The sequence below is a fragment of the Acipenser ruthenus genome, unplaced genomic scaffold (genome assembly GCF_902713425.1).
Source record: "Acipenser ruthenus unplaced genomic scaffold, fAciRut3.2 maternal haplotype, whole genome shotgun sequence".
In the NCBI taxonomy this organism is placed as follows: Eukaryota; Metazoa; Chordata; class Actinopteri; order Acipenseriformes; family Acipenseridae; genus Acipenser; species Acipenser ruthenus.
In genome coordinates, this window is record NW_026708128.1 from 113,492 (window position 1) to 135,078 (window position 21,587).

Consider the following 21,587-nt stretch of genomic DNA (forward strand, 5'->3'; position numbering starts at 1 on the left):
TTCTTTCTTTCTTTCTTTCTTTCTTTCTTTGAACGATCTCCGCTGATGTACTGTTCTTTCTTTCCCGTTCAACCGCAAACCTACATTTACAATAAACAGCCCCTACGAAACCGCCCCTATGCCCCGGTTTGGACGGGAACCAGACAATACTGTAACAGCTGTACAAATACACCTAACAATAGTAACAATAACCATAATAGTAATCATAGTAATAATAATACATGAAAATAGATCAGTTTTTCAAACCTCGGACACACCCACCCGGCCACGCCCTTGAGTTCCAGCTTCGCGTTATAACAATGCTGCATCGCTGGGGCGTCTGTATTATAAAGCGAATGACTTCAACAGCAGCCCAGCAGAATCATTGAACAATTCGACGCGTCACATTCGGATTCCAGAACTGTGGTTCTAGTCGGAGTCCATTGTTACGCGTTCTGCAGAACCTGTGACGCTGAGACACACACACACGAAAGAAATACCCCTTTTGCACGCTTGATAGTGTCGTGCGTGTAAATATCATCTCAAAGCTGACACCCGCACGTTATTAATAAACCGCACCGGTACCCCAGGGTGCGGCACTTTACAAAGCAAGAAACACTATTTTTCTTGAGCGGTCATGAAAACATTACAGTGCGCTCGGGTCCACCTGTTTCTCCAGCCAGCCTGTCTGTCAAATAAAGGGGTGGAGCCCCCCTCCCTCCCTCACCCCCACTGGCACACACACAGCGCACCAGTCCGCTCCCACACACTCTCAACGCAGCTCACCAGCGGAAAGTAGCGCGGCGATCGCCGAACACAGAACAAGCGCCTTCACCGTTCCGCCCCGCAGAATTTAGAAGAGCCCCCGACCCGAAGGAAGCATGGAAGCGAGACTCGCTCACCTCCTCTGCGTCCTTGTGTTCGCAGCTGCAGCCTTGCGAGGTAAGCGGCCTGGAATAAATATACGTGTATGCTTGTTAAACTTTAAAAAAAAAAGCTTTATCACGGTATTTCTGCGCGCTGTGTGCGCGCTTTTACCATGATTGACTTCTTCTCATAGTTAAATAGGCAGGTTTGTTAATTAATGTTCTTTATCATATACCTCTCTGTGCTTTATAATGCTTACCTGTGCTCTAGCTTTCGCTGTGGGACACTTTCATAAGGGTCATTATTATTATTATTATTGTTATTATTGTAAATAATAATATTATTATTAGTGTTAGTATTATTATTATTATTATTATTATTATTGTTATTTTATTATTATTATTATTATTAGGTTTTTTTTTTGTTTTGTTTTTTTTTTTATAAATTTAGTCGTCGCCAATTATTTTTACCCCGGTTTTCACCCCAATTTAGCATGCCCAATTATTATGTGTATCCCCGGCTCACATTATTAGTTGTTGTTGTTTAAGTGTAGCGGCACTGTGGTCGCTACTTCATCAGTGTAAATAGTTTTATCTCGACAGGTACAAAGTATATATTTGTAGCTGTTTCTTGTGTTAGCTGTTAGATACTTTGTTGCAGTCTTTTTTTTTTTCTTAGAGAGGGCGCGACGTGTTCTCCAGTGCAGAGAAGGACGAGGTTCTTTGGGGGTTTTTGGGGGGGTCTGTTAGGGTCGATCGCTCCTCTCAGTGCTGGTCTACCCTTCATTAAACTAAACCGGTGCGGGACTGGTCGGTATATTGGGCACCGTACCTCGCCCAATCTCCCCAGGCCTCGTTTTTAGAACATATTTTAAAATAAATGTCAATTGTTTTTTATCTTAACTGTCTAGTTTTACTTGTCTGTGGCGCGGTAGAGCTCGCTGTGTGCGCGCATAGCCTTTTAAATCAGAAACTAATAGCCGCTTATCCAGACATTGACTCTAGAAATATGTGGATTCTATTTATAAATCTTAACTTGTCAGTGTGTCTCTGTGTGTCAGTGTGTCTGTGTGTGTGTGTGTGTGTGTGTGTGTGTGTGTGTGTGTGTGTGTGTGTGTGTGTGTGTGTGTGTGTGTCAGTGTGTCTGTATGTGTGTATGTTTTAAACATATTTTATATCACAGACAACTAAACTAAACGAATCTCTCTGCCCTGTGTAATAAATGCAGTTTAATAAATCATATAACAGTGTGAGCAGAAGAAATCACCCCGTATTTATAACGTGTGAAGTATTTATTGTTATTTATCCTTTCAATAAATCCAGCAGTATTTCATATATAAACAAAACAAAAAAAACAGCCAAACGAATCCCTCAGAAAGTGATGGCGCTGTTGCGACCCGAGTCGGCTGCGGGATCAGCGGGACGTCTGTCATTAGCCGGGATAGCGTCACGCTGCTTTGTCGGTCTCCTCCGGGCTCCGCAGTTGCCTAGGCTCGTTTTAATTGTTTAAAAACAATTAGCCGATTTTAATAAAAAGGAGCAGATTTTCTTTGTGCGTGTGTGTAAATGGAGACAGAACTCTCCCGCCGTCTCTGGAATGCGCTGGTGCTGTTATGTCCCGTAATGAAGTCATTTGTATGGTTTAACCGGGAGTTTTAATTAATGGGTCGATTAATCGACCAGTTATATTGTGAAATTCAATGTGGGGTGTGTGTTTCGGGGGGGGTTGAATGCGCACCTGTGTTATTGTGGGGTGGGGCTCTATAGATCTATAGAGCTGTGTGTGTGTGTGCGTGCGCATCCTCGGTGTCTGTGTCTCTCTCTTACAAAGCTTTTAAAAGAACACTTTGCTGTAATAGGGATCTGAATGAATTCATTATAATAGTGATAATTAAACCATGACCACACAATTGAAATCCATCAAACGAGCCGGATAGCCTTTTATCGAGTAATGCGGGTGCATGCAAGACGTTTCTCTCTCTCTCTCTCTCTCTCTCTCTCTCTCTCTCTCTCTCTCTCTCTCTCTCTCTCTCTCTCTCTCTCTCTCTCTCTCTCTCTCTCTCTCTCTCTCTCTCTCTCTCTCTCTCTCTCACACAGACACAAACATACTCACTCTGTCTCACACACACACTCTCTCTCACACACACACAGATACAAACATACTCACTGTCTCACACACACACTCTCTCTCACACACACACAGATACAAACATACTCACTCTGTCTCACACACACACTCTCTCACACACACACAAACACACTCACTCTGTCTCACACATACACAGACACACACTGACATTCTGTCGCACACACTCATACATGCTCTCTCTCACACACACACATTCTCTCCCATGCACGCACACACACACACACTCTGACACACACAGACACACACACACACACACATTCTCTCCCATGCACGCACACACACACACACTCTGACACACACACACATTCTCTCCCATGCACGCACACACACACACACACACTCTCAGACACACACACGTAGTTTTCATTTGAAAGCTCCTGGATTTTCATAATAAACGTTTTTCATCGCGAAAAGCGCTATATCTAGATAGATAATTTTGATTGATGAATGGATTGATGGATGGTGGAATGCAGTGTCAAGCTTGAAGGGGATGCTGAAGAAAGGCTCTGATGATAGAGAGATGGACCTGTGTGAGTGAGCGTGGCAGGGGGCTGTGCTGTATTGTTTGTGGGTCGTGCTGTTTTATCTGTCCTTGTTATTTTTTGTAGCGAGTCTTGGCAGTGCTCACAGCGTGCTGGGATAGTTTTCTGCTTGGCGCTGTGCAGATCTACTGCAGACTTTACAATACACGAGGAAGCCATTAGGAGAATTAAGAACGGTGCCTGAGGGGGGAACCCGTAAATAAAGCAGGCAAACAGAGACCTGAGATGAAAGAGAAGGAGCGTGTGTTTGTTTTTAAAATTTAATTCAGGGATGGAAATAAGACACCTCAATTGCACAGCAGTTTGATCGCTCCTGGTTTCACTAGGAGTTTAATAATAAGACACCTGAGCTTGTTAGCTAGACACACTGGGGGCTGATCAAGCTGGGTGTCCCCCCCTCCTCCCCCCCCCCTCCTCCCCCCTATCAAATACCCCCAAAGTCTTGTCCTCTTTTGCTAGTGGTCAGCCTTTCACCTCCAAAGGTCAGAGGGCATCCTGGCCGCCCACTTGACCACTTGACCACCTCCTAGCTGAGCAGTGGCGTCGACGGAAAGCCAGCGCATTGACCCCGGTGGATACCGCACAGTGTCAGCGTGGCCCGTGGTCTGCAGAGTCACACACGCCGCTATAGAAACAGTCCTGTTTGAAGAAGGCAGGCGTGACCCCTCCAGTCACCCCAAGCAGTGACTCAGTGCTGACAGCCTCTTCAGTGCAGATGCACAGGCTCAGGGTTTCAGGAAGAGTGACCTGCATTTCCATTCAGGGCCTGCATCTTCTGTTGTTTTTTTTTTTTTTTACATTTTATAATTGATGTATCGCTCGTGGGGTTTTAACCACAGTGGTTTTGATGAATGTGACGAATATTCGAAACTGGGGAATAAACTGCTTGAAATGCATTCAGTGGTCAAAACTGACCGTGTTTGTGTTTGCTGGTATGTTCTTTTATATGCATTTTGCATTGTCTGTGCAGCGAAGTTTATTAATATGCTTTACCAGACCTCACTGTGCTTTACAATGCTTCCCTATGCTTTACCATACCTCTCTGTGCTTTACAATGCTTCCCTATGCTTTACCAGACCTCTCTGTGCTTTACAATGCTTCCCTATGCTTTACCAGACCTCTCTGTGCTTTACAATGCTTCCCTATGCTTTACCAGACCTCTCTGTGCTTTACAATGCTTCCCTATGCTTTACCAGACCTCTCTGTGCTTTACAATGCTTCCCTATGCTTTACCACACCTCTCTGTGCTTTACAATGCTTCCCTATGCTTTACCAGACCTCTCTGTGCTTTACAATGCTTCCCTATGCTTTACCACACCTCTCTGTGCTTTACAATGCTTCCCTATGCTTTACCACACCTCTCTGTGCTTTACAATGCTTCCCTATGCTTTACCACACCTCTCTGTGCTTTACAATGCTTCCCTATGCTTTACCAGACCTCTCTCCCTCTTGCTCTCTCTCTCTCTCTCGCTCGCTCTCTCATGCTCTCTCTCTCCTCCCCCCTCTCTCTCTCTCTCTCTCTCTCTCTCTCTCTCTCTCTCTCTCTCTCTCTCTCTGTTTGTGTGTGCGGTCTGTTCTGTTCATTCCTGGTGATTTATGATTCATTACTTTAGTGCCATAAAGAGAAGGCTGTTTTGGTGCCACAATCCTTTTAAGGGTTGTTTCAGTTTCAGCCCTGAAAGATGAACCTTCTATATCTCCTGGGCGGGCAGCCAGGCTGCGGCTCAGAGACCATTATTTAATGTTTTAAGATTAGAGCTTCATCAATGCATCAGCTCAATAACCCTGATAAGGCACTGGAGCCCAAACGCTGGTCTGCTTGACTCGGTCTCTTCTAGTTTCAATCACACTGATGAAGGCACTAGAGCCCAAACGCTGGTCTGCTTGACTCGGTCTCTTCTAGTTTCAATCACACTGATGAAGGCACTAGAGCCCAAACGCTGGTCTGCTTGACTCGGTCTCTTCTAGTTTCAATCACACTGATGAAGGCACTAGAGCCCAAACGCTGGTCTGCTTGACTCGGTCTCTTCTAGTTTCAATCACACTGATGAAGGCACTAGAGCCCAAACGCTGGTCTGCTTGACTCGGTCTCTTCTAGTTTCAATCACACTGATGAAGGCACTAGAGCCCAAACGCTGGTCTGCGTGACTCATAGTATTTGTTTTCAGATACTATCTGCTATCTGAACTCTGAAAGTTGCAAACAAAAATGCTGTGTGTGTAATACTGAAGACAAGCTTTAGAAAGGGAGGGAGGGGTCGTTTTTGAAGTCGGAGGTAAATGAATGCCCCCCTCCCCCCTCCCCAGCGCCCCTCTTCTCGTTCTCCGAGCGCTGTGTTTGCTCTTTGTAATTGCACAGTGAAATACCTGCGTTCCCATCACTGTGGAATGCTTGTTAACAATGCAGGGCTGTTAGATGTGAGAGAGTTGCAGGGGGAGGGTTTGTTGGCACACTTTTGTCTGAGATTATTTCCCTGGAATTTGCGCTTTTTTTAAAGTGGAAGACGTTCTGTTTGTTTGACAGACCGGGGGGAAGAGGGAGGGGGTGGGTTAGCCCACCTCTATCCCACCTCTATCCCACTTCTATCCCAGTCTGCAGCTATTCAAGTTAAAGCACTCTGAGAGACATGCCAGGTTTTCATGCTGTGAGTTTCTTCATAAAAATAATAAGATTCCCATTGCAGAGCAGTTTGAGTGCCAGTCCAGGTTTTACATTCATTCTTTGAGCATAATAATAATAATAATAATAATAATAATAATAATAATAATAAAAGATTGAAGGGCTGCCTCTCGTTTTGCACATTTTCTTAATAACTCTTTCATGCGAGGACATTTTTAAAAAACACATTCCTTTGCTTTATTTGGGTGGGGATGGCAACCGTCTCATCTGAGGAGGTCATGCAGTCGCTGGCTCTTCATCCACATGTCCCTTATATATAGATATAGATATATAAAGACTTTTTTTCCTTCCCTGTATGAGGTCGCCGCGCATGAAAGGGTTAATTCAGTGACAAACGTTTCGACAGGAGGGAGAGAGACCTTTTAATGTTTATTTTTTTTCATCCAGCCTTCAGGGTTTGCATTCCCCTGCTATCTCTTCCCAGGGCCGCACTCTTTAGTTTCAGTAAAACTTTTTAAACCTGCCTCCCCCCCCCCCCCCCCCCCCCCCCCCGACTCAGATAAGAGACGGTGGGTGTGAAGAGTCCTGTCTCGTTTGTAATAAGAAAGCCTTGGGGAGGAATGAGTGACTCGCCAGAAATGTTCTTTAAAAAAAATGTATAAATAAATACATACATAAATAAATAAATCAAGAACTAGGGTTGTGTTTATTTTTTTCGCGGTACAAAAAAGGCTTATTTCACTGCATTTCACTGTCTAAAAATAGGTATTTGTGGTCTCTGAGTGCTTGTCTCTGTTTCTGTATCTCTGTGTTGCCGTGGTCTCTGTGTGCTCGTGTCTCTGTTTCGGTGTGCTTGTGGTCTCTGTGTGCTTGTCTCTGTTTCGGTGTGCTTGTGGTCTCTGTGTGCTTGTCTCTGTTTCGGTGTGCTTGTGGTCTCTGTGTGCTCGTGTCTCTTTCGGTGTGCTTGTGGTCTCTGTGTGCTTGTCTCTGTTTCGGTGTGCTTGTGGTCTCTGTGTTTCCGTGGTCTCTGTGTGCTTGTCTCTGTTTCGGTGTGCTTGTGGTCTCTGTGTGCTTGTCTCTGTTTCGGTGTGCTTGTGGTCTCTGTGTTTCCGTGGTCTCTGTGTGCTTGTCTCTGTTTCGGTGTGCTTGTGATCTCTGTGTGCTTGTCTCTGTTTCGGTGTGCTTGTGGTCTCTGTGTGCGTGTCTCTGTTTCGGTGTGCTTGTGGTCTCTGTGTGCTTGTCTCTGTTTCGGTGTGCTTGTGGTCTCTGTGTTTCCGTGGTCTCTGTGTGCTTGTCTCTGTTTCGGTGTGCTTGTGGTCTCTGTGTGCTTGTCTCTGTTTCGGTGTGCTTGTGGTCTCTGTGTTTCCGTGGTCTCTGTGTGCTTGTCTCTGTTTCGGTGTGCTTGTGGTCTCTGTGTGCTTGTCTCTGTTTCGGTGTGCTTGTGGTCTCTGTGTTTCCGTGGTCTCTGTGTGCTTGTCTCTGTTTCGGTGTGCTTGTGGTCTCTGTGTTTCCGTGGTCTCTGTGTGCTTGTCTCTGTTTCGGTGTGCTTGTGGTCTCTGTGTGCTTGTCTCTGTTTCGGTGTGCTTGTGGTCTCTGTGTTTCCGTGGTCTCTGTGTGCTTGTCTCTGTTTCGGTGTGCTTGTGGTCTCTGTGTTTCCGTGGTCTCTGTGTGCTTGTCTCTGTTTCGGTGTGCTTGTGGTCTCTGTGTGCTTGTCTCTGTTTCGGTGTGCTTGTGGTCTCTGTGTTTCCGTGGTCTCTGTGTGCTTGTCTCTGTTTCGGTGTGCTTGTGGTCTCTGTATTTCCGTGGTCTCTGTGTGCTTGTCTCTGTTTCGGTGTGCTTGTGGTCTCTGTGTTTCCGTGGTCTCTGTGTGCTTGTCTCTGTTTCGGTGTGCTTGTGGTCTCTGTATTTCCGTGGTCTCTGTGTGCTTGTCTCTGTTTCGGTGTGCTTGTGGTCTCTGTATTTCCGTGGTCTCTGTGTGCTTGTCTCTGTTTCGGTGTGCTTGTGGTCTCTGTGTTGCCGTGGTCTCTGTGTGCTTGTCTCTGTTTCGGTGTGCTTGTGGTCTCTGTGTGCTCGTGTCTCTGTTTCGGTGTGCTTGTGGTCTCTGTGTGCTTGTCTCTGTTTCGGTGTGCTTGTGGTCTCTGTGTTTCCGTGCCTCTGTGTGTTTGATTAGCAGCAGCTGGCCCTGTTGTCTCGGAGCTGGGAGAGGAGAGCAGCTCTGTCAATAGAAAGCTTTCCACACTCCGGCAGGGCTTTGTCTCGGACCGGTTCAGTGTGGAGGATTTCAGTGACCTTGGAAAATCAGCACAGCCGAGGGAGGGAGAGGGAGAGAGAGAGAGAATTCACACGCTGCACTTCTCAATCAAGCACAGAGGTTTTTCTTGGCTCGTGCCTTTATCAGTGTTATCGAAACTAGAAGAAGTTGAGTTTTTCTGAGCGATAATGTAAGTTGTGTGAGAGGATTGAGAGCTGGGGGTTGACAGACACACAGCAGCACACTCCATATTCAAGAGGAACTCGGGAACTGCTGGCAGCGTTTCCTGGGGGGTGTGGGGGTGGGGGACCAGCCTGTATCCACGACGACAGTTTCCAAGAAGGGCCTAGCTCAGAAACCAGGAGAGGGATTAACTGGGAGCTTTGAAGCAGCAGAGTCCGGCCCGACCAGAACTGCAGCAGCAGCCACTTCCTTCTCTCGCTCTTTTTTCCTTCTGTCTTTTTTTTTTCTTTTTTCTTTTGTTCTGTTTTCTTTCCTTCTGTCTTCTACTTTCTCTTTCCTTTCTTTTTTCTTTCTTTCCTTCTGTCTTTCCTTCTCCCTTTTCTTTTTTTATTCTATTTCTTTCCATCCCTCTTCCCTACTTTCTCTCTCTCTCTCTCTCTTTCTTTCCACATCAATGGATACCGACACAGGTACACAAACACGAAACTATATCAAGTTCGAGCAGCAACATTGGACAAGCAAGACACAGCAAAAAAAGTGTTTTGAAGTGTCTTCCCCAGCCACCCCCCGCCACCCCCCCCCCCCCCCCCGCACACACACTCACGTATCAAACAATTCCATGCGGGTGTGTTTACAGACGCCTCCGCTGCATGCAATCCAGCCAGACAACAGAGAGCTGCAGACACACAAGACACGCAAACAAGCCAGCATAGAGGCAAGTCAGGACTGGGTCTGAATTAGGAGACACAGCCAGGAGAGAGGACTGGGTCTGAATCAGGAGACACAGCCAGGAGAGAGAGAGGACTGGGTCTGAATCAGGAGACACAGCCAGGAGAGAGAGAGGACTGACCCTGAATCAGGAGACACAGCCAGGAGAGAGAGGACTGGGTCTGAATCAGGAGACACAGCCAGGAGAGAGAGAGGACTGAGCCTGAATCAGGAGACACAGCCAGGAGAGAGAGGACTGGGTCTGAATCAGGAGACACAGCCAGGAGAGAGAGGACTGAGCCTGAATCAGGAGACACAGCCAGGAGAGAGAGGACTGAGCCTGAATCAGGAGACACAGCCAGGAGAGAGAGGACTGAGCCTGAATCAGGAGACACAGCCAGGAGAGAGAGAGGACTGAGCCTGAATCACGAGACACAGTCGAGAGAGGGGGGGGGGGCACCATCATGGTTTCCGATATGCCGAGTCACCTGCTCCCCTTGTCCTGGATCAGGTTCACTGTTTTTATGATTTCCGGATGGGTAACCCTTTCCCATTGGATTTGATCAATCTAAATCCAGTTATAACTGCTTGAATTGTTACATAATTAAAAGGGAGATGGAGAAGGGAGAGGGAGGGGTGGAGCAGTCTGTCCTGAGCCACTCCATGTGATTAAACTGCACTTCTGTAATTAACACAAGGAGCCGGCCGCTCCAGCGCTGGTCTCTGTGTGATCACGTGACTCTGCTGCTCTGTAGTAACGAGTCGCTGAGACTCACACCATCTCTCTCAATCATTTTCTGTTTCATTCATCGCATCCCGAGGGACTTGCTAATGAAAACACCCCTGGGGTCCCAGTAGAGCTGTGAAACATGTCTCTGAGTGCAGCGGGCACACCGGAGTGTAACCACTAACCTGTCCCCCCGGCAACACTCGCCCCTCTTGGAAACACAGCAGTAAATAAAAACACACAGAACAAGTTTGATCTTTCGTTCCGCCCCCCTGTGGGAAGGAATGGTCCTAATGCTGCTGCAGCTGATGTAGTTTAGACACGATTCTGAGAGCTCTCTGGAAGTCACAGAGTTTAAACTTCATTGCCAGGAATGCAATGGAAAAAATAACCCCTGTGTATTTTTTTCTTTAAGACGGGAAAGTAGATTTAATGGGATTTTCGAAGTTTTCCTCCCCCATGCTTTTCCCACGGTTACCCTGTGCTTTACCAGACCTCTCTGTGCTTTACAATGCTTCCCTATGCTTTACCAGACCTCTCTGTGCTTTACAATGCTTCCCTATGCTTTACCAGACCTCTCTGTGCTTTACAATGCTTCCCTGTGCTTTACCAGACCTCTCTGTGCTTTACAATGCTTCCCTATGCTTTACCAGACCTCTCTGTGCTTTACAATGCTTCCCTGTGCTTTACCAGACCTCTCTGTGCTTTACAATGCTTCCCTGTGCTTTACCAGACCTCTCTGTGCTTTACAATGCTTCCCTATGCTTTACCAGACCTCTCTGTGCTTTACAATGCTTCCCTATGCTTTACCAGACCTCTCTGGGCTTTACAATGCTTCCCTATGCTTTACCAGACCTCTCTGTGCTTTACAATGCTTCCCTATGCTTTACCAGACTTCACTGCGCTTTACAATGCTTCCCTATGCTTTACAATGCTGTCACTGGCTGTGTCACATTTGCTGAGCTGTGATTAAAGGGTGTTTAGTGTTTAGTGGTGGGGGGGGGGGGGTATCTGTTCTGGATCCTCACAGTAAAAGCTCTCTGTGTGTGTCGTACAGTCATGTTTGCTAACGCGCTTTCGCTGAGAGGCAGGTTGGAGCCTCCAGGGAGTGAAGGAGGGATGAAACGGTGATTTGAAGGATGAGAGAGGAGAAGATTGCTGGGATAAAGGAGTCATGCATAATGTATAGACACAGCACTCCGCTCCAGCTCAAGATGATTAGATTCAGAAACCGATGTAATATAAACAGAGGATGAAAAACACAAATCCTAGACTAGAGCCGGCATGTCCGCACCATCCAGATCCTGCTCGCACCCGTACAGAAGTTTGTCAAGGTTAATGATTGTTGTAGGCCCCCCCCCCATGCTTTTGCCTGGGTGGTTCTATGCATTTACTATAGATTACCATGAATTACCGTGTTTTATAATGTGTTTGTGATGTCATTTACCACGCAGTCAACGATGTAACTACCCACTATTTGCAAACCTGCTCCCTACCTCCTACAATGACAGCTGCACCCCATTGACAATGCTATGGCGGGTGAATCCCATCCTCCAGCCTTGGCAGGTAAACAGGGTGTCTGAAAACTGCTTGCGTAGGGATGTTTTTGAAACAGAGAGAGGGGTCAGGCTTAGTCCAAGCATGGTACAGTTAATCTGAGACTATTCTATTTAGCATGTTCATTGTAGTCTGAATTTAAATGAAAGTAACTCGGCTGGCCACTGTATGCTTAGTGGTTTTATTCAAAGGCTTAGTGATGAACCCCTACAGTCTTTGTCAAATACGTTATTAAAATTCATCTAGACATGAAGCAAATCTATGAAGTAAATATATTTTAAACCCGGGTTTTAAACCGGGTTGGAATGATTGAACATCTCTCAAGTATTCTCTCTCTCTCTCTCTCTCTCTCTCCGCACTTTTTAATATATCAGCATTTCAACGCTTTATCATACAACACAACACGGGCCTCTCGTCTTAATGAAAAACAAAACGCTCTCTAGATAAGCACAGAGCCTCAAAGTTCATTACTTTTTCATTATCATTGTATTATATATTTTTATATACAATTTTATTTATTTATTTATTTTTTGATAAATTCGGTCGCATAAAGTTGTTGTCGTGGTGTGTGCGTGTGCGTGTGCGTGTGTGTGTGTGTTTTTAATGGATAAATAATGGGAAAGAAATATTAATAACTAGATGGAAACAAAAAAAAACACCTCAGGCATGCTGAGAACGAGATTGTTTCAAAGCGGCTGCATTTTAAATAGGGCTGGGAATCGATCCTTTATTTCACGGTCCCTTGAGAAACATTCGGAAGTGGGGAGGTAATTTAGAGATGACCCCTGATTTGTTTTTTATAGCTCCGGGTTTATTTCTGTTTAGGGAGGGGAGGCTGGTGGTTTCATATATAATTTCATACATCTCTTGCCTATATATGAATTTCATGTACGTTCTGTATCGCGATACGTGCAACGGTCCTGAGTGCATTCTTGTAGGATTCATCAAAACAGTGATTTAATGATGGTTCATTTCGTTAAGACTCAAGTATGCCTTCAAATATAAAACAGCTTTATTCTTTATCCAAGAGGCGCTCGCTGTACCCCGATACAAACGACATAGACCTCCGTCGCCACCCGATACGTGGTGCGAGGAGAACGCGATTCATCGGCACACGAGGAACCCTTAAACTCGAAATCTCCTCGATCCGTCGGTCGGGGTGCGAGGACAGGGTATCGCTAGTGAAGGACGGGTTTGTTTCATGGACTTGTCATTAAATCCCATGCGAGCCGGGTTTTCAAGGCTGTTTCAAACACCAACAGTAAGGCTTGCTTCCTCCCCCAGTTCCTGGTTCGTTGAAGCTTGTAATGTTATGATAAGGGTCGCTAGAGGTGATATGGCCTTCGACCCTGTAACCGTGGCAACCCGTGGCACTGTGCGACTGTCCAGGGGAGAGGGGGTCAGAGGGGGTCTAGGGGATAATTCAACATTCCGGTTCTGTCAACTCTGAACCCAAGGTCTTGCTGTTCTGGGAAGTTGTTGTAAAGTGAAGAAATGAAATATTTCTCCCACAAGCCTGGGGATATCTAGCGTGGGATCCGCGTTTGTTATTCCACTGAAGAGGACATTTCAGAGGGCTGGATCTCCTCAATATCAGGGTCTAGTGCTGTATATTATAAAGACATTTCAGAGGGCTGGATCGCATCAATATCAGGGTCTAGTGCTGTATATTATAAAGACATTTCAGAGGGCTGGATCGCATCAATATCAGGGTCTAGTGCTATATATTATAAAGACATTTCAGAGGGCTGGATCGCATCAATATCAGGGTCTAGTGCTATATATTATAAAGACATTTCAGAGGACTGGATCGCATCAATATCAGGGTCTAGTGCTGTATATTATAAAGACATTTCAGGGGGCTGGATCACATCAATATCAGGGTCTAGTGCTGTATATTATAAAGACATTTCAGAGGGCTGGATCGCATCAATATCAGGGTCTAGCGCTATATATTATAAAGACATTTCAGAGGGCCGGATCTCATCAATTTCAGGGTCTAGTGCTGTATATTATAAAGACATTTCAGAGGGCTGGATCGCATCAGTATCAGGGTCTAGCGCTATATATTATAAAGACATTTCAGAGGGCTGGATCGCATCAATATCAGGGTCTAGTGCTATATATTATAAAGACATTTCAGAGGGCTGGATCTCATCAATATCAGGGTCTAGTGCTATATATTATAAAGACATTTCAGAGGGCTGGATCGCATCATTATCAGGGTCTAGCGCTATATATTATAAAGACATTTCAGAGGGCTGCATTGTATTGACTTCTGTATGAATGTATCTTGTGCCCTGTTCCTACTGAAGTGCAGGGGTGGTGTCTGAGTGCTCTCAAGAGGCTCGACCCCCCCTCCCCCCCATTAATATGAGTGAGCCCGCTGGCGTGTGCCACCTGTCCAAGAGACGTCTACCACCCCCCCATGAGGAGGGGGTCCCGCAGGAAACTGTGCTACTTTCTCTCTCTCTGTGTGTTTGTGCCAAACTACAAGAGCACCTGATTTTAATGAGAAGAGTGTCTGTCCTATATCAAAACTGACAGGGTCAACTGCACTGATTAATGCTGATCAGTGAGAAGACACTAAGACTGCTGAAGGCACTGGCCCATAGACTTGACTGCTTGACTCGGTCTCTTCTAGTTTCAATAACACTGAGGAACATTGTAAAGCACAGAGAGGTCTGGTAAAGCATAGGGAAGCATTGTAAAGCACAGAGAGGTCTGGTAAAGCATAGGGAAGCATTGTAAAGCACAGAGCGGTCTGGTAAAGCATAGGGGAGAATTGTAAAGCACAGAGAGGTCTGGTAAAGCATAGGGAAGCATTGTAAAGCACAGCGAGGTCTGGTAAAGCATAGGGAAGCATTGTAAAGCACAGAGAGGTCTGGTAAAGCATAGGGAAGCATTGTAAAGCACAGAGCGGTCTGGTAAAGCATAGGGGAGAATTGTAAAGCACAGAGAGGTCTGGTAAAGCATAGGGAAGCATTGTAAAGCACAGAGAGGTCTGGTAAAGCATAGGGAAGCATTGTAAAGCACAGAGAGGTCTGGTAAAGCACAGGGAAGCATTTCAAGGTGTGCAAACTGTGATGTGCGTCTCACTGATCTGGCTGAGTTTATACCTGTGTTGAAAGGCTGGCTTGCACACTTGCACCCAGCTGACCGTGGGCGCTCCTGTTTTGTTGGCAGTGTTGTTAACAGGCTGCCGTGTTCAGACTCGTTTTGACTCCCGCGGAGCTTCTAGAACCCCCCGTGGCCTGTCCCTCATCCCCTCCCCCTGCCTCCTCGCAGCTGTTCTGGGCTCTGTAACACCTGCTGCTGGTTAATCACTGGCTGTGAAGCGCTGGAGTGGACAAGAATGATTACAGCTGCCGGCTCCCGGCATCGAACCCTATTCCCACATTCCAGCGAGCTCAAACAAGCCTGTCCTTCTTTGTTTGTACAGTTTGCGTGCTGGCGGGAGTCTGCTAATTATCCCCCCCCCAACCCCCCCCCCCCCCCCCCTCGCCACCTCTGTTTGGTTTCGCTAAGCAGTTAGCTCGTTAGCTGCTTTTGTTTTTCCAGACTTATTTCATTCTTAACCCTAACCTGTTACATTCCCTGTCTAAACAACGCAACAGTTCCACTATAGAAGTTCCCCCATAGTAAAAGCAAAGTGTAATAAAGCACAGAGAGTTCTGGTAAAGCACAGGGAAGCATTGTAAAGCACAGAGAGGTCTGGTAAAGCATGGTGAAGCATTGTAAAGCACAGAGAGGTCTGGTAAAGCATAGGGAAGCATTGCAAAGCACAGAGAGGTGTGATAAAGCATAGGGAAGCATTGTAAAGCACAGAGAGGTCTGGTAAAGCATAGGGAAGCATTGTAAAGCACAGAGAGGTCTGGTAAAGCATAGGGAAGCATTGTAAAGCACCCAGAGGTATGGTAAAGCATAGGGAAGCATTGTAAAGCACAGAGAGGTCTGGTAAAGCATAGGGAAGCATTGTAAAGCACCCAGAGGTATGGTAAAGCATAGACACAGAGATTTGTAGCGTCTCCGTTGAGGAGGCCGTCGTGTTTACAGCACAGCGGTGAGGTGAGCTGGCTAATCATCTACAGACAGTGCTTCCAAACTGATGTTTTTCTTCCTGATCTGATCTGCTGTTCCAGCTGTCTGTGAGTCAGGTGTTGATCTGTGCTCTCAGTCAAAACATTCTCCCAAGCGCTTTCTGGTTTTGAGTTTTTTGTTTTGTGCTGAAAAACAGATTTTAAATTCCAGCCATTCTCTGACTGCGATACATCGTGCTGATATAAGATTAGACTTGAACTCCTCGGTCAGCATTCTTTAAAAGAGGTCCAGTGATCATGTTAATAAAGCTAATAAGAGGTGAGAGAATGGGTTTTAAAGATGGTCAGCGCTCCTTTAAAGGGAGGGGCCAGTGATCATGTTAATAAAGCTAATAAGAGGTGAGAGAATGGGTTTTAAAGATGGTCAGCGCTCCTTTAAAGGGAGGGGCCAGTGATCATGTTAATAAAGCTAATAAGAGGTGAGAGAATGGGTTTTAAAGATGGTCAGCACTCCTTTAAAGGGAGGGGCCAGTGATCATGTTGTTAAAGCTAATAAGAGGTGAGAGAATGGATTTTAAAGATGGTCAGCACTCCTTTAAAGGGAGGGGCCAGTGATCATGTTAATAAAGCTAATAAGAGGTGAGAGAATGGATTTTAAAGATGGTCAGCGCTCCTTTGAGCCAGGGGAGCAGTGATCATGTTAATAAAGCTAATAGGAGGTTGGATTTACAGTCTCAGTCAGCACTGAAGGGAGAAGCCCCTCGGAACGCTCTGTGTTAAATTGGAAGCAGCAGCAGGAATCTTGTGACTGTTCTTGAAGGAATGAAAAGTTTAAAAAACAGCCTCGCTAGTCTCGCTAGAAAGAGAGAGAGAGAGAGAGAGAAAGATTTGCAATGCTTGCCTATGCTTTCACTGCGAGACACTTCTTCTATAAAGGACGGCACTCCAGTGGAGGCTCTTTGAACCAGACATCACAAGACCTGGCCATGCCTGTCTCCAGCTTCTGAAGTGCTGTTGTATATATTTAGCTCTGTGTGTCTGTGTCGCGTATCCAGTTCATAGATACAGCTGTTGCTTGTATATATTTAGCTGGGTGATATTGATGAAATAACGCCCTTGACAACCCCACCCCCCACCCCCCTCCCCCCATCACCTGGTAAAGGAAGCAGACTCAGAAAGGCATCAGTAACACTTTGAATTCCCAATGCATTCCTGTCTGAAGCCCACAGGATTATCTTCCGCTCTCTGAAGTTCTAAGAACGTAAAGTTTCCAAACGAGAGGAGGCCATTCAGCCCATCTTGCTCGCTTGGTTGTTAGTAGCTTATTGATCCCAGAATCTCATCAAGCAGCTTCTTGAAGGATCCCAGGGTGTCAGCTTCAACAACATTACTGGGGAGTTGGTTCCACACCCTCACAGTTCTCTGTGTAAAAAAAGTGCCTCCTATTTTCTGTTCTGAAAGCCCCTTTATCTAATCTCCACTTGTGACCCCTGGACCCCACCTGTTCTGAAGCTGTTCGTTGTGAATTCAGCTGCATACCCTCTTACTCACCCACCAGGTGATTGTGAGCCACGTTCATTCATTTCATTATTGAATTCAGATCTCATTCCTGTGTTCTGGTTTGCGTTGTGTGAATACATTTGGAACAGGAGAATGTTTTCCTGTCCTCTAATAGCAATCGCTGCATTTCAGTTTGTCGTTCGCTGATGTCACACCGAGTGGATCGCCTATTGTTTTGTGTCGGCTGTGTTTTATATCTTTGGTAATGGGTTTTGCTGGACAGGCTGTTGGGTTATTTCTGTAGCGCAGCATCTGCAGCTTGTATTGTTTCATTATGATATTTGTTTTTGGCAATGTCGACTTCCTGTCAGTGTGGGAGTTAATTAATCGTAGGAAAGTCCCACGTTTAGTTTTTTTTGCAGCTGTATGCAGAATCCAATTTTTCTCTTCTATATATATATATATTTGATTTGGAACCTCATGGAATGAACATTCTAGTCTCAAGTCTCATGAGAGCTGGATCTGGTGCGTGACGCTCCCACTGTCGCTCGCTTCAAATCAGCTCTCAAGACCCGCCTGTTCTCTCTCGCTTTCCATGCTCTTTAAGCCTGATATCTGCTTTTAGCTGCTGGGTTGTTGCTGCTGTATCATGTATTCTGCATTTTCACTGTATTTAATATTATGCATTGTTTTTTCCTGTATAGCATGTATTATGCATTTCTCTGTATTTAAAGTATTATGGATTTTCTTGATGTTGCTGCATCTTGTAAAGCGCTTTGTGATGGTGGTCCACTATGAAAGGCGCTATATAAAATAGATTGATTGATTGATTGATTGATCATCGTCGTCCGGAACCTTGTTTTCTCTTTGATTTTACAGTGTTGGTACACAGCAGTTTTCCTTTTTCAAATTATATATATGAGAGAGAGAGCGAGTATAAGACACCTACAACCTCCATTTATCATACCTGAATAAGCAATGGGTTTCCTGATCAGTAACTTGCCTTTACACTGCATGCACACTTTGCTGTGCTTTTACTGTGGGACTCTCTGCTGTGGGGAACCTGTACAGTGGAATGGGGGGCTCCACATTGAAACATTGATACAAGTTGGTTCTAGTGCGTGGCCTTGTCCTTTTTCATTTTCACTGGCAGAGCGCCAAGGCTGGCTGGGCTGTACTGCTGTAATGACAGAGTGAGTTTCTTCAGAAGTCTGGATCAGAGGCCGCTGCTGTATACCTTACTATTAACACTACAAGCTGTCCTTCGATTTGAGCATGCATTCACTTCATTGTGCAAGGCAGGAATGAGAGGCTGGTGCATTAGCCCGCTGTGTGTCTGTCTGCCTGCCTGTTTGTCTGTCTGTCTGCATGCACCACTTAGCTTCTAATTACAGGGGAGCAGCAGGAAGAGCCATTGTGTTGGTTTTGCGTCCGGTGACGAGAGCTGGGCTTTTCACTCTGACAGTGAATGGGGAGGTGTGTGTGTGTGTGTGTGTGTGTGTGTGTGTGTGCGTGTGTGTGTCTGTGTGTGTGTGTGTGTGTGTGTGTGTGTGCGTGTGTGTGTCTGTGTGTGTGTGTGTGTGTGTGTGTGTGTGTCTGTGTGCGTGTGTGTGTCTGTGTGTGTGTGTGTGTGTGTGCGTGTGTGTGTGTGTGTGTGTCTGTGTGTGTGTGTGTGTGTGTGTGTGCGTGTGTGTGTCTGTGTGTGTGTGTGTGCGTGTGGGTGTGCGTGTGTGTGTCTGTGTGTGTGTGTGTGTGTGTGTGTGTGGGTGTGTGTGTCTCTGTGTGTGTGTGTGTGTGTGTGTGTCTGTGTGTGTGCGTGTGTGTGTCTGTGTGTGTGTGTGTGTGTGTGTGTGTGTGTGTGTGTGTGTGTCTCTGTGTGTGTGTGTGTGTGTGTGTGTGTGTGTGTGTGTGTGTGTGTGTGTGCGCTTGACTGCACAGTTCTACCGAGTGCTTTAAAATGCTTTCAACTTGTGTGCGTGTGTGTATCTGTATCTGTGTCTGTGAGTGTGTCTATCTGTCTGTGTGTCAGAGTGATTTCTCAGGTGCCATCTGCACTATACTCAGGGTCTCCACCTGAGTGTGTGGGGGGGGGGGGTCTTCTAGTTGCCAAGCTGCCCTGCTGGATTAAACCCCCCCCCCCCCTTCCTCACCAAGCCCCCAGCTGAGTGCTCGGACCAGTCAGTACGGGGAGTCTCTAATTACCCCACCAATTACCCAGTCACCATCTGCCCCTCTGCGTGGGGGGGGGGAGAAGGACAGCTGAGTCACTTTGTTAGTCGGGGGGGGGGGGGCTGATTAATATGAACAGGAACACAGGCGCTGTCCAACACATTCGATATCCCTTCAACGGGAATGAGTAACAACAGACCTGACCGTCCCTGTGCATTGTAAAGCACAGAGAGGTCTGGTAAAGCATAGGGAAGCATTGTAAAGCACAGAGAGGTCTGGTAAAGCATAGGGAAGCATTGTAAAGCACAGAGAGGTCTGGTAAAGCATAGGGAAGCATTGTAAAGCACAGAGAGGTCTGGTAAAGCATAGGGAAGCATTGTAAAGCACAGAGAGGTGTGGTAAAGCATAGGGAAGCATTGTAAAGCACAGAGAGGTCTGGTAAAGCATAGGGAAGCATTGTAAAGCACAGAGAGGTCTGGTAAAGCATAGGGAAGCATTGTAAAGCACAGAGAGGTCTGGTAAAGCATAGGGAAGCATTGTAAAGCACAGAGAGGTGTGGTAAAGCATAGGGAAGCATTGTAAAGCACAGAGAGGTCTGGTAAAGCATAGGGAAGCATTGTAAAGCACAGAGAGGTCTGGTAAAGCATAGGGAAGCATTGTAAAGCACAGAGAGGTCTGGTAAAGCATAGGGAAGCATTGTAAAGCACAGAGAGGTGTGGTAAAGCATAGGGAAGCATTGTAAAGCACAGAGAGGTCTGGTAAAGCATAGGGAAGCATTGTAAAGCACAGAGAGGTGTGGTAAAGCATAGGGAAGCATTGTAAAGCACAGAGAGGTCTGGTAAAGCATAGGGAAGCATTGTAAAGCACAGAGAGGTCTGGTAAAGCATAGGGAAGCATTGTAAGGCACAGAGAGGTCTGGTAAAGCACAGGGAAGCATTGTAAAGCACAGAGAGGTCTGGTAAAGCATAGGGAAGCATTGTAAAGCACAGAGAGGTCTGGTAAAGCATAGGGAAGCATTGTAAAGCACAGAGAGGTGTGGTAAAGCATAGGGAAGCATTGTAAAGCACAGAGAGGTCTGGTAAAGCATAGGGAAGCATTGTAAAGCACAGAGAGGTGTGGTAAAGCATAGGGAAGCATTGTAAAGCACAGAGAGGTCTGGCAAAGCATAGGGAAGCATTGTAAAGCACAGAGAGGTCTGGTAAAGCATAGGGAAGCATTGTAAGGCACAGAGAGGTCTGGTAAAGCACAGGGAAGCATTGTAAAGCACAGAGAGGTCTGGTAAAGCATAGGGAAGCATTGTAAAGCACCGAGAGGTCTGGTAAAGCATAGGGAAGCATTGTAAAGCACAGAGAGGTCTGGTAAAGCATAGGGAAGCATTGTAAAGCACAGAGAGGTCTGGTAAAGCATAGGGAAGCATTGTAAAGCACAGAGAGGTCTGGTAAAGCATAAGGAAGCATTGTAAAGCACAGAGATGTCTGGTAAAGCATAGGGAAGCATTGTAAAGCACAGAGAGGTCTGGTAAAGCATAAGGAAGCATTGTAAAGCACAGAGATGTCTGGTAAAGCATAGGGAAGCATTGTAAAGCACAGAGAGGTCTGGTAAAGCATAGGGAAGCATTGTAAAGCACAGAGTCATGGTAAAGCATAGGGAAGCATTGTAAAGCACAGAGTCATGGTAAAGCATAGGGAAGCATTGTAAAGCACAGAGTCATGGTAAAGCATATTAATAAAAATGGCAAGCCAGGGTACACTATGGTAAAAGAAAAACTGCAAAAATACCGCAGTAAACTTTAATAAGGGTCCTGAACAGCAAGGCTGGCATGTCAGTATTTTGTTTTTATGAAGAGTAAACCCGTAGCGAGGACTGGCTTCTGCCTCCGGAGCAGATTGCCAGAAACCAGTAAATATTTCAGCAGTGAGCCGGGGCCTCTGTGTCTCCTAATGAGCTTATTATATTAACCAGGGTCAGCTTTGAAAAATACCAAAGCGCGCCGCAGCTCGGCCGCTTGATTAGATAACATAAGGAATCTGAAACGCAGGCTGCTAAATCAGGAGTCTCTTTAAGAAGTGTGGGACGCACAGACGCTGCTCTGGCTCTGGCTCCAGTTAAATTAATGAAGTGTGTGGTTTCATCATCATCATCATCATCATCATCATCATCATCATTATTAGGATGTGAATTAAGTAGATGAGAAATTCCTTGATGGCAGTGTGGAAACTCTATTGTGTTGTGTAACCACTGACAGTAAGATGTGTGTGTGTGTGTGTGTGTGTGTGTCACTCACTGTGTGTGTCTGT

The 21,587-nt window shown here is 46.0% G+C and overlaps 1 protein-coding gene across 2 annotated transcripts in view; it reads left to right on the top strand.

The window, feature by feature from the left end:
- The first annotated feature begins 700 nt into the window (after nucleotides 1-700).
- Nucleotides 701-21,587, top strand: part of LOC131729696 (basal cell adhesion molecule-like) — a 34,216-nt gene continuing 13,329 nt past the window's right edge. For both annotated transcript variants that reach the window (XM_059019906.1, XM_059019908.1), the window contains exon 1: nucleotides 701-921. In XM_059019906.1, the coding sequence (XP_058875889.1) occupies nucleotides 861-921 (61 nt within the window). In that variant the 5' untranslated portion in view covers nucleotides 701-860. The remainder of the gene's footprint in view (nucleotides 922-21,587) is intronic.